This window comes from Eulemur rufifrons, chromosome 15 (genome assembly GCF_041146395.1).
Source record: "Eulemur rufifrons isolate Redbay chromosome 15, OSU_ERuf_1, whole genome shotgun sequence".
NCBI classification, from domain to species: Eukaryota; Metazoa; Chordata; class Mammalia; order Primates; family Lemuridae; genus Eulemur; species Eulemur rufifrons.
Genome location: NC_090997.1, coordinates 69,274,178 through 69,287,111, shown reverse-complemented (window position 1 = coordinate 69,287,111; position 12,934 = coordinate 69,274,178). Strand labels below are relative to the sequence as shown.

The 12,934-nt window shown below is 37.8% G+C and overlaps 1 protein-coding gene across 3 annotated transcripts in view; it reads left to right on the top strand.

Moving 5' to 3' along the window:
* ROS1 (ROS proto-oncogene 1, receptor tyrosine kinase) overlaps positions 1-12,934 on the top strand; it is a 105,652-nt gene that overhangs the window by 48,517 nt on the left and 44,201 nt on the right. For all 3 annotated transcript variants that reach the window (XM_069488340.1, XM_069488342.1, XM_069488341.1), the window contains 6 exons: positions 1,913-2,172; positions 4,619-4,682; positions 4,991-5,193; positions 6,687-6,892; positions 7,763-8,049; positions 11,499-11,675. In XM_069488340.1, the coding sequence (XP_069344441.1) occupies positions 1,913-2,172; positions 4,619-4,682; positions 4,991-5,193; positions 6,687-6,892; positions 7,763-8,049; positions 11,499-11,675 (1,197 nt within the window). The remainder of the gene's footprint in view (positions 1-1,912; positions 2,173-4,618; positions 4,683-4,990; positions 5,194-6,686; positions 6,893-7,762; positions 8,050-11,498; positions 11,676-12,934) is intronic.

The following is a 12,934-nucleotide window of genomic DNA, read 5'->3' as shown; positions in this document are numbered from 1 at the left end:
AAACGCTTCATAAGGAAAATGGGCATTTAAGAGCAGAGATTTTTTTGGAAGGCAGGCTGTTCTCATAGATGGTAACTCAGAATCTTGTGTGAGAGAATACCCCATGTCTAAATTTAATGTTTTTTGGGGAATATATTTTAAAAAGGATACTAGCTATATCATTACATGTATAAAAGCCCAGTTGTATGTATCACTCCTTTATTAAAGATTTATCACATACCAGTTATGTGTCAGAAACATCATTTCATTTGATTCTAACACAGCTCTTTGGTAGGTAGCACAGGTGATATCATCTTGATTATACAAGGCAGAAAATGGAAACCCAGTAGTTGTCCAAATAAAATAGCTACTAAATGGCAGAGCTGGGACTTGATCCAGACTTTTCACTACAGTTTCATCAAATCTCCATTTAGTCATTGTTGCCAATGTTGGTGAATGATAGTATCATATTAATTTAATTAATGTAAACTTCCTAGCACAGGACCTGGCAGACAGTAAAAGCTCAATAAATATAGATATCCATTCACCATTGCATTTTTTACTGTTAAGATTCTTTCTGTAATATTCATCCATGAATCACACAACAGGAACATAGTGGAGCCCAGGCAGGTTCTGGAGCAGTTAGGTGTGCTCTGTTTGAGATTGTCTTGTGATATCAGCTTTGGTTGTATTGTTCTGTGGAAATGGACTTGACTTCATCCATCAGGGATCCGCTGGGGGCAAGGGTTAACTCCACTCTGCTGCATGTTGGAGCGATAAGGAAGAATGATGATATTTGACCTTTACGTTCAGGAAATTGACAATATAGCCAGGATGTTATTCAAATTGACCAATATTTATTAAGCTCTTACTGTGTGCCAGTCCTATACTAGATTTGAGGGACATTTAACAAGGGACAAGAAAGGATGCTTTCTCTGATGGAGCTCATAAAACAGTAGGGAGATAAACACATACACAGTGAACAATAATAGAAACAAGACAGTGATAACTGAGTAGAGTGGCACAGAGTGGCGAGATGGGACTATGAAACCTGCACCTATGTCAAACTGACTCAAGCATTCTTAGGAGAGGGAGAGGCACATGGATTTGCATGGCCAGGGAAGGCCTTAGGGGAGTGGAAACTTTAGCTGGGCCCTGACAGATGGAGCCAGAAGAGGTATCCCGTGTGAGAAGCACAACATAAGAAGGCCTGGAGATTGCATAACGCTGTGAGTGCTGAACTGAGAAGCAATGTGATTGGAATGGAGGAGGGGGTGGAGATCTTGTGGAGGAGTCCTAAGAAAGAAGAGGGATATCTAGGGTAGAATGACTTGGCCACTAGACAGAGGAATTTCTCTTGATTGAAGAATGGAGAGAGATTGAATTGATTGGTTTGGCTCTAGAATAAATGAGTACTCCCAAACCATACCCTTGGGGTGTTATCAGCCTTCTCTAAAACTTCCTGCCTCCTAGGGTGTTCAGGCTGCGAGGGCCTAGATCCCTGAAATATACTGTATTTTACATCCTGAACTAGCTAAGGCTGGTTAGAGTCACTGCCATCACTCCTGATGACTGGCATTTCCACCTCCAGGGAAATGGCTCAGGATGAGAGTGAATATTGCACTTTATACCGAGAACCAGACACCTTCCATTTACACAGGGCACAGACAAGAAAGATGTGCTTCAGTGGTAGTGGGAAGGCTTTGGGTTGGACGTAAGGTAGTCTGCCTGTCAGTAAGATTTGCTAAAGTGTCAGGATAGGTTCCTAATGAAATCTATGGAATATTCTCTTCTGAAGACCTTTCAGAATGAGATAGATATACCTCAACTCTCTGGAATGAGAAATATTTATTGTTCAGTTGTTCCACACCCCCATCATGAGTGATAAAAGTCAACTTTATATTCTTTTCTGCCCTGTGTGTCTGCTTTGCAGTTCCATCAGCACCAGAGAATACCAGAATATTTGTATTACCAAGTGGAAAATACCACAAGCATGAAGTTGTGGTGGAATTTAGGTGGGATAAACCTAAGCATGAAAATGGTGTGTTAATAAGATTTGAAATTTTCTATCAAATATCCAACCAAAGCGATACAAACAAACCATTTGAAGGCTGGATTGCTGTCAATGTCACTCCCTCAGTGATGTCTTTTCAACTTGAGGGCATGAGTCCCAGGTGCCTCGTGGCCTTCCAGGTATGAGGGAGGAAAGGGAGATATGGGAGTCTTAATCGTGCAAACAGAAAGTTAATTAGAGGACTAGGTGAAGAATTCTGCCACTCCTCAGGAATGTGGGGTACATTGTGATCAGAGGGGTCAAATGGGTGGCACAAGAATAGAAAGGAGAGGGGATAGCACCAGTAAAGGACATCTGGACAACTTTCCCACACTCACGATACTTTTTAGATTCGGAACAAACCATTCTTTTTCTTTTGAATCTGTATCACAGTTTTATTTATGTATTTATTTTAAATTCACACTCCTGATTTTTTTTTATTTTTAAAATTGATATATCATAGTTGTACATATTTTTAGGGTACATGTGATATTTTGATAAACCACTATTTTTCAACAAGAGCATTATAAGTCATACTAACAATCTCATACAAAAGTCATACAAAAGTACTGTAGGTACTTTTATGTTCATTATCTCATTCGATCCTCCTACTGCAAAGAAAAAACCATGTCTCTGGGTGTTTTAGTCAGTTACCAAAGCTGCAGCGCTGGAATCACCTGGATGTCCTGACTTGGAGCTGCCAATGGGAATAAAAGCTGGGGGTCAGCATAGGTGATATCTCACAGTTATCACTCATCTGTGGATAGAGTAGAAAAGAGTGAATGGCAGTCAAAAAATTCCATTGCCACCTTATTCTGACATTTTAAATTTCATATGAAATAGCTCTCCATTTTTAATAGATGGCTAGATGATTTTCATATCCTCATTAATGACCGTGTTGGTGATAATGTATACATTTAGAGTTATTTTCCATTTTGTCTTGGAGAAAATAATGTTTTGAGAAGTGTTTTAGAGATTTGAGTTGCCTATGGATCTGCTTTCTTTTTGTAAAATTCCAATTTAGTAATTATTTTGATAATTGATTTCCTATATTAGTCAAATAAGTTATACATGAAAGTTAAAGATAATACACATTTTAAATATTCTGGTTAAGTGTATCTGTCTATATGTATATATAGTTTCAAATTTTAGTCACCATAGCACTGTGCCAAATGACATGCACGGATATGTATGTTTCATTTAACACAGTCCTGTACAAAAGCAAAGACTGCATGATATATACATATACATATATATGTGCACAGTTAGAAATCACACACAAATAGATATGGTAAAATATATTTATTTATTTATTATTATTTTTTTAGAGACAGGATCTCACTCTGTCTCCCGGGTCGGAGTGCAGTGGCACCATCATAGCTCACTGCAGCCTTGAACTCCTGGGCTCAAGTTATCCTCTTGCCTTAGTGTCCTGAGTAGATGGGACTACAGGCATGTGTCACTAGGCCTGGCTAATTTTTTGTTTTTGGTAGAGATAGGGTATTACCATGTTGACCAGGCTAGTCTCAAACTCCTGGTCTCAAATGATCATCCTGCCTTATCTCCCGAAGTGCTGGGATTACAAGCATAAGCCACTGTGCCTGGCTGTCAAATATATTTAATACTAGAAGTATAGGAAAAATAATCTAATGATTTGTTGATTGAGAGACTACTTGAGGCTCTATATTTTGATGCTCTCATTACAGATGTCAATTTTCTTTGTAGGCTATTGTACACATGCAAGATTTGGAAATGGAAATGAAAATGATTTATTTTACAACAAAATTACCTAAAAATACGTTTAAAACTTTACTGTTAGGATGTGGCATGGTCCAGTGGGAAGAAAAGTATATAGACCTCGGAAGACTTGGTCCTTATGCCAGTTTCTACATGTATCTTTGTGGATGAGTTACTTACCTTAATTATGATCCCAGTCCAGTTTCTACTCTTAGTAGTTGTGAGGCTCAAAAGAGATAATGTATGTGAAAATGGTTTGAAATGCGTAATCATTTTTTAATATAAGGTTTAATTATTTTTTAATAAATCCTCTTCTTAAAATATACAGTGAATTTAGTTATTTGAAGCTTCTAGCTATTGAATTCAAGATGAATGGAAATTTACCATAATTTGTACAATTTTGTTTCTTTTAAATGTTCTATATAATTTAATTTTGGAGATAGCTGGAGACCTTTTAAAATGTTTAATTGACAAATAAATATTGTATATATTCAAGGTATATAACATGCTGACTGTACACATTGTGTAATGATTATTACAATCAGATTAACTAAACATCCATCACCACCCATGGTTTACATGAAATCCCCAGACCTTTTTTAGCAATGCATTTTTTTTGCAAGAAATATCTGCACCATTTCTTTGTACTTTTCTAGATGAGAAAACCCAATAACATGAATATTGGACACTATATTTCCTCTTAGTGATTTATTGCTATATATTGATGTAAATAACTATTCAAAACTATCAGGAGTGAGAAATGAAACATTCAATTATTTGTCAATCTCAGCATTTAATCATTGCCACTGAGAACGCTGTTGAATACAGTTTTTTATTGCCTTTTCTTAGGTTCGAGTCTTCACATCTAAAGGGCCAGGACCATTTTCTGACATAGTCAAGTCTGCAGTATCAGGTATTTGTTATATAGAATCTGTGAGTATAGCAATTTAAAAGTGTTTTGTGCCCATTGGGATCTTCAGGGATATGAACACTGTGTCTGAGCTGAAGTTAAGTTCAGATAAAATAATCAATTTTGATTTTCACCAAAACATGTTTAAATAAACCTGGGGGTAGAGAGCCTATAGTCTTCACTGAGACAGTGTACTAGATGACCCAAACGGGGCGATGGATTTCAAAACTGCCTGATACAGAATCAAGAGACTTGGCTAAAACTAAAATTAGCTTCCTCATACATATTATCCACTTGTTTTTTGTTTTCAGAAATCAACCCATTTCCTTACCTCATAACTCTTCTTGGCAACAAGATAGTTTTTTTAGACATGGATCAAAATCAAGTTGTGTGGACATTCTCGGGTGAAAGAGAGATCAGTGCCGTGGGCTACACAGCTGATAATGAGATGGGGTATTACGCTGAGGGAAACTCACTCTTCCTTCTCGACTTGCACAATCGTTCCAGCGCTGAGGTATTTCACTATGGAATTCTTTTAAAATGAAGAAAGTGGAACATTTGCATATTACGCGCACCTGTAATTAAAATAACTGGCTGATGGTTCTCATTCAGATTAGAATGATTGGAAAGGACAGATCAGATGTGTGATCATTTAGCCACAAATGAATACAGAATAGATTCTGGGAAAATGTCATTCAGGGTTAATCTAGCAAAACAGTTATTGGGTTTAAGGCACTGTGTTTTAGATCCTGGGAATAGTGAGGCAAAATTTACAGGCTTTGCTCTTAACAAAGCCAGTCTAGTGTTAGTTTAGCACTAGGAAGGTTAGAGAGTGAGTTTTGGAATCTGACTAACTAGAATGTAATTCTGGCTCCATCACTTACTAGATTTGTGACCACTGGCAAGTTATTTAACCTCTCTGGTTAGGTAATGTAGGGTTCCTGTGAAGATTCAATGAGATAATCCATGTCGAGCGTTTAGCACAATGCCTGGCACGTGGTAGGCATTCACTAGGTGTTAGCTAAGCTGAGGGCAGGATGTGGTGAAGTCACAGAGAATGACACCCCATCCAGGCTGCAGTGGTGGAGGTAGGATGGGAAAACATCCTGGGGACAAAGACGATGAGCCAGGGAAGGTGGGAAGAGGCTGAGGGAGTAGCCAGCGCAAAGATAGGAAAACAAAGAGCCACAGCATGTTTGGAATGAAGGTGGGGTGAGGGTGGAGGAGAGGCAGGTGGTAACGCAGGAGAAGGAGGCGGGAGCCGGAGTATGATGGGCCTCCTTGCCTGTGCTAAGGAGCCAGCTGTCAACCTGGAAGCCAACAGCAAGTCATTAAAGAAATTTAGTGAGTTACTAACATGGTTGTGTTTTAGAAAGACCTGTCTGTTAGCAGTGTGAATAATGACTTGGAGAGGGTTAAATCTGAGAGAGACAATTAGGAGGCCATCCCAGAAATCAAGGTGAAAAATGAATGTCACAGCCTGAGCAGGGCCATGGCAGTGAGGTGAGAAGGAGAGGACAAACTGGAGAGACGTTTAACATGACACTAGCTCACTGGGGGTAGAGTGTGAGGAAGAAGTCAAGGAGGAACTGCGTTCATCGAGATTGGCTCCTTGGGTGGGTGTTGGACATCTATAAAAATATAAAGTGCAGGAGAAAAGCAGGTTTGGGGTGGGTCATGAGCTCTGTTTTCTGGAGTAATTCATACGGAGATGTTTAGTAGGCAGTTTGATATTTGAATCAGTAGTTCCATGAAGGCTCGTGCCTGAAGGTGTGGATTTGCAGCAGTGGTCTATGGATTCTAGTTGAAGTCATGGTAGTTGAAATTATCTAGGGAAAATGTGAGAAGAGGGCCCATGTTATAATGGTACGTAATCTAGAATTATTGATGTTTTGGACTACAAAGGAGAAGCGCAGTAAATAAGTGATATGTGTGATTATAGAAAAGTCTTAAAATTAAAAAAAATAACCACTGTCTCCTTAGCTGTGTTTTCTACCTATTGTTAAGCTCCTCCGAGATGCACTGGTTTTTGATATCACAGTTATTACAATTGACTGGATTTCAAGGCATCTCTACTTTGCACTGAAAGAATCACAAAATGGAATGCAAATATTTGATGTTGATCTTGAACACAAGGTGAAACACCCCAGAGAGCTGAAGATTTGTGACAGGAATTCAACAATAATTTCTTTTTCTGTATATCCTCTTTTAAGGTATGTAAGTGTATTTTTTTCTATTGTGATGAAATAGACATGGGCATATCTAATGTAATATCTGTGATTTAATATTAGAAGTTAATGACAGAGAAATACGATGCTTAGGGTTCTTGGCTCACTATATTATCTTATAGAAGTAATTCTGCATATAAATTATGAGCCCACAACCACAAATAGGTAAACTGAATCCATACTGACAATTTGACTAACCTAAAGTTAGGCTCATTCCCAGCAGGAAACAATAGCAGATTTTTATACTAGTGTATGTAATAATATTATCAGTTGGTAAGGACACGAAGGGGACTGAGGGAGTGGCAGGAGATGAGCGGGAACAGATGGGCATCATGTCTTACACAGCAAAAATTATTCTGGGCTCATCCATTTTAATTAATTAATATCCTCATAAGATAAGCTTTAAGGTCTCCATTCAGCAACTGAGTGGACAATTTCCCAGGCTGGAAAGATATATTTTTGTTTGTACCATAAACATGGGAGTAGGCTATTTTGAAACTAGATTGTTAACTAGTATTAAGAAGTAGAAACAAACAAGAGGAGGGGAATAGAGATGGGCATTGATGAAAAGTATGCAAATATATTTCATTTTTACAGCCATTAATGAGCCATTTAATACATTGCCTAAAGTCATTGTAGCTCAAGGCTTTAGTTATAAACCCATTTATTAAAAAAGATCACTGGAAATGCTATAAGTTGGACTTCTGTGACCTTCCTCATCTCGGAAAGTTATTGGACACTTGGATGGGCATGCTCTTGCATTTGTCCGTCCAATCATTAGAAATGGCTGATCTTCATTAGGAACCAATATTTGATTTTACTCGTTAAGTTGAAGGGACTTTTTCCCCCCTATAGTCGCTTGTATTGGACAGAAGTTTCCGATTTGGGCTATCAGATGTCCTACTACAGTATTATCAACCACACCTTGCACCACGTTCTGCAACCCACAGCCACAAACCACCAAAATGGAAGGAGCCAATGTTCTTGTAACGTGACTGAATTTGAGTTAAGTGGAGCAATGACTATTGATACCTCCGACCTAGAGAAACCACTGATATACTTTGCCAAAATACAGGAGATCTGGGCAATGGATTTGGAAGGATGTCAGTGTTGGAGAGTTGTCTTGGTGCCTGCTATGCTTGGTAAGATGCTGATATGTGTACATAGATCTTCATTAATAACAGCAGCTTCTCCCATCCCATTAGAAAGGGCTTGCATCCCCCGTATACTCAAAGAATATACACATGGTATTTTCTCTGGACCATGCTGAGTGTTCTTGTAGAATTCAAATCAAGTTGTTTCCAGGGAAATTGTATGTAGGGATTCACATAATTTTCTAAATCTGTGTTTTAAAAAAGGTTTTGTGCTTAATAACAGAACTACAATTTAATGAGTTTAACTATGTATTCTAACCATGCTACTAAATGCCATATCTCCTTTAACATTCATGATACCTTGAGGAGATAGGTACTAATATCCTCATTTTACAGATGAGGAAACTGAGGCTGAGAAAGGTAAAGTAACTTGTCCAAGCGCCACAGTTAGTTAGTAGAGAAGTTGAAACCGGGCCTAATTACATCTATGATCTTACCAGTACCCTATTTTATTTCTACTTTGGATCCATTGACTTCACTTTCAACATGAGTTGGTCAATACCTGGCAGGTCTAGCTGTTGAAATTCACATGCTTGTGGAGAAAATGTTTGAATGTTTAATACAACTTGAAAGTCTCCTAATTAGAAGTAATTCCAACAGCAAAAAAAAAAAAAAAAAATACATTCTAAATATTTCATATACTCTTGAGAGTCTACTCTTCCTTGCCCAATATGATCATCACTAGCCATATGTGATGATTTAAATTACAACTAATTACAATTAATTAAAATTAAACATTTAATCCCTCAGTTACACTAGCCACATTTTGAATGCTCAAAAGCCACAAATGGCTCGTGGCTCCTGTATTGGACAACATAGGCATAAAGCATTTCTATCAACACTGAAAGTTCTGTTGGTTAGTGCTGGATTATATAGTGAAGTTTTGAAATTGCAAATAAGTATGTGTTATAATTGCACATATGGTTTTGTTGACATGTCACCCAGAGCCTTTTAGAAATAATTCCTATGTCCTCCCAATGGGCTTAAGAGTACAGATTATGTTTTAAATTTCTCCTCTTGGGTAAATTGCTTGATTCTGTGAAATCTGTGTAAAGACTCTTTCCTTGACCAAACTTTGTTATGACCCTCTGAGCCTTTTATAATTTTTTTTAGAGATAGGGTCTTTCTCTGTCACCCAGGCTGGAGTCAGTGATGCCATCATATCTCACTGCAGCCTCAAGTGACCCTCCCACCTCAGCCTCCCGAGTAGCTAGGACTATAGGTGCACATGACCATGTCTGGCTAATTTTTTAAATTTTTTGGAGAGACAGGGTCTCGCTATCCTGTCCAGGCTTGTCTAGAACTTCTGGCCTCAAGCAATCCTCCCACCTTGGCCTCCCAAAGCACTGGGCTTACAGACATGAGCCACTGCACCTGACCTAAGCCCTCTTCTTGACTGCACTTTGACCTTGGCCTTCCCATGTCCATTCTTGCTCAGTCCAGTTTTAGTAAGAATCTTACTAAATCAGCTTAGAGAGAGTCCCCCACCCTTGATATCTGATCAACTTCTTAGTCCCCGACCCTTGATATCCAGGACCTTTGCCTGCCTTCAGCAAAGAATCCTGTTAGGCTAGTTTAACATGGATCCCTCCACCTGTGATGTTCCCTCTTAGTAACTGTCCATCTGCTGATTCCCTCACTCAGCTTGTTGGCTATAAATCCCCTACTGTCTTTGTTGTATTGCAACATCTGTCTCCCCTATTGCAATATTGCACTAGTTTTTACTAAAGTCCTTTTGGCCATTTTAGGAAGTGTCAGAATAATTTTTTCTTTAACATCTGATACACAAGAATTACCTAGTGGGCCATTATCATATAGGTATAAAACTGTCATTCTTTCATAAATCCATAATTGAAATTTTTAATTTTATCCTTAGAAAATTAAAATGACTTTAGAGATCATTTAGCTGTCATGATGTTGCAAGAGATTTTTTTCTACAAAAATAGTACTGGAATACATGTTTATAAAAATATCACTACTTTATAAGGAAGTCTGTTTCATGTTTTTGACAATTCTGGATATTATATTTTTTCCCTTATATTTAGCCAAAGTCTTCTCTCCATTCATTGATCTTAGGTCTGATCTCTAAATCTATGAAGAATAAATTAATCACTTTCCACATGACAGCCATTCAACTGTGTAGAGGTAGCTGTCAGAGCCCATTCTGAGCATTTTTTTTAGAGGAAAAATTTAGGTATCTGTAACAACTTCTCAGGTGATATGGCTTCTAGATCTTTCTTTGTCTTAGTCGCCTTCCTGTCATTTCACTCCAGTGGGATAATATCCTCTTAAATGTTGCCCTCATAATGACATGCTATACTCTCAATGTGTTCTGATCAGTGCACGGGGGGCTCGGATGCCCTGGGTCTTCTTTCTACCATAGCTGAAAGTGGCATCAGGGCTTTGAGCGCCTGCCCCTGGAAAACCCATAGTCTTTTCACGTTAGCTATTGTTAAGCCAGATCTCTTTCATGCATCCATTTGCAGAGTTTATTTTCAGTTTGAAGTTAGGATGTTATATTTGTTCCTATTAAATTTCAATCCATTTCTTAATTCTGTTGTGATATTTTTTATTATTTTATTTTATTTTATTTTTTGTGTTTTGAGACAGAGTCTCGCTTTGTTGCCCAGGCTAGAGTACCATGGTGTCAGCCTAGCTCATAGCAACCTCAAACTCCTGGGCTTAAGTGATCCTTCTGTCTCAGCCTCCCGAGTAGCTGGGACTACAGGCATGTGCCACCATGCCCGGCTAATTTTTATCTATATATATTTTTAGCTGTCCAAATCATTTCTTTCTATTTTTTAGTAGAGACAGCGTCTTGCTCTTGCTCAGGCTGGTCTCAAACTCCTGAGCTCAAACGATCCTCCCGCCTCGGCCTCCCAGAGTGCTAGGATTACAGGCATGAGCCACCGCGCCTGGCCTCTGTTGTGATATTTTTGAATTTCAAGGCTGTAACTAAACCTGCTAGTGATAGTTGTAATCATGTATTATCTGAAAACTTGATAAATATGTTTACTATGCATTCATTCCAAACCATTGATAAAAATATTGAGTAAGGCTCTGAGCCCCATGTTTATAATCTAACAAGTCCCTCAGATTGGCATCACTTGACTTGAAGTCACATAAGTGGGTTTTAAATCTTGGCTCTGCCCTTTGCTAATTTTATGGTCTTGAGCAGATCATTTAACTTTTTCAGGTCTCAGTTTGTACTTCTACAAAATGGTAATAATAGTATTTACCTTATTGGCTTGATATAAAGCTAAAATGAGAAAACACTTCTAAAATCTTTAGGCAAATGACATAAAATAAAAGTATTTTTCATACTGAAATAATAGATTCAAACTTTAGCAGTTATAATATAGAGAAAGGATGTCATATATTGTTTGGAGTAGAAAATTTAAGATGTGTATTTTGTTCTTTATGTTTTTAATCAACAGGAACAACACTTGTTAGCTTAACTGTGGATGGGGAATTTATATATTGGATCATCACAGCAAAGGCCAGCACACAGATTTATCAAGCAAAGAAAAGAAATGGGGCCATCCTCTCCCAGGTGAAGACCCTGAGGAGTAAGCATATCTTGGCTTACAGTTCAGTTATGCAGCCTTTTCCAGGTAATAAAATCACATTTATAATCAGCTTGTTCTCCTAGTTTAGAGTCAGAAAAATCTCATAATGTCTCCTTTTCCAAGGCTGTCCCTCTAACCCCTTTGTTGCTCCAGTCTTTAGTGCACACTGTGATTGCTGTTTGCCCTGGGTTACAAATTACCTCTGTGTGTATACACAGCTTGGGCTCTGATGGGCAACTTTAGACATGGGAAACCCATGTCCTATTGTTCTCTTTGTTCTCTTTCTCTTCTCAGTCCCATAATTTCTCTTCTTCCTCTCTTTTTTCTCTCTTGGTGATATTTGTGGCCTCCCAGTGGTGTCAAAAAGTATTGCATAAAACCTCAAGTCTTTTTCAAGGTAATGTGCCATATTTGTTGTAATATTACGTCTTATGCCTTAAGTAGTATTATGCATTGAATTTTTATGTATTTATATGTATTGTTATTGTAGTATTATGTAGTATCATTTGACATGTGTAGATCTATGCTACCATTTTTATTAAGTTCCTGTCTTTTTTTAATGTGTCACTGATGAAGCTTTTCAGTGTTGTGCTCCTAATCCCACTTTACCCATAAGCTCTATGAAATTTACTGTGCATTTGTATAATGCAATGATTTATAGGAATACATGTATCATGTTATAGCGGAACTATTTTCTACTGAGAGTCATAGTGAAATATTTTTGAAATGTCAAAACCATACAAACAAAAACAGTATTGTGTTGCCTCATTCTCTTATCAAGCTTTCTTTGCCATTAAGGTGCAAATGTCATTCTAAATTAAGTATAACTCTCCTCTTGGGAGGGACAGAAATGAATGAAACAAATTGTCTTTGTTTAAATGTATTTATTTATAAAATATATAAATTGAGAAACATGAGAATTTACAAATAAGCTTAGTTCATATTTTTGTAAAAAAATTTCTTTTGTACTTTGAGAAATTTAAGACATTTTAAAACTCTATGTGAATTCTGGTTTCTGGCCCAATATATAAGAAACTTGAAAATTGCAACTCTGTCCTAATAAGTAAAAAGCTGAGCAAACTGAAAACTCAACTCTTCTTAGATCCATAGAGAAGTGAGGTCACAGGGCTGCCCCCCAAGCGGAAAAGACAGATAAGTGGATATAGAGAATCATATTTCCAGAGCAAGAAACCATGAGCAGAAACCTTTGTGGGAACCAGTGTTGGGGGTAGGAAAGCCTAAACTGTAATTGATGAATTGCTAGAAGCTCAGAGTGAGCAACTCCGAGTTAAAAACTCCAGGGG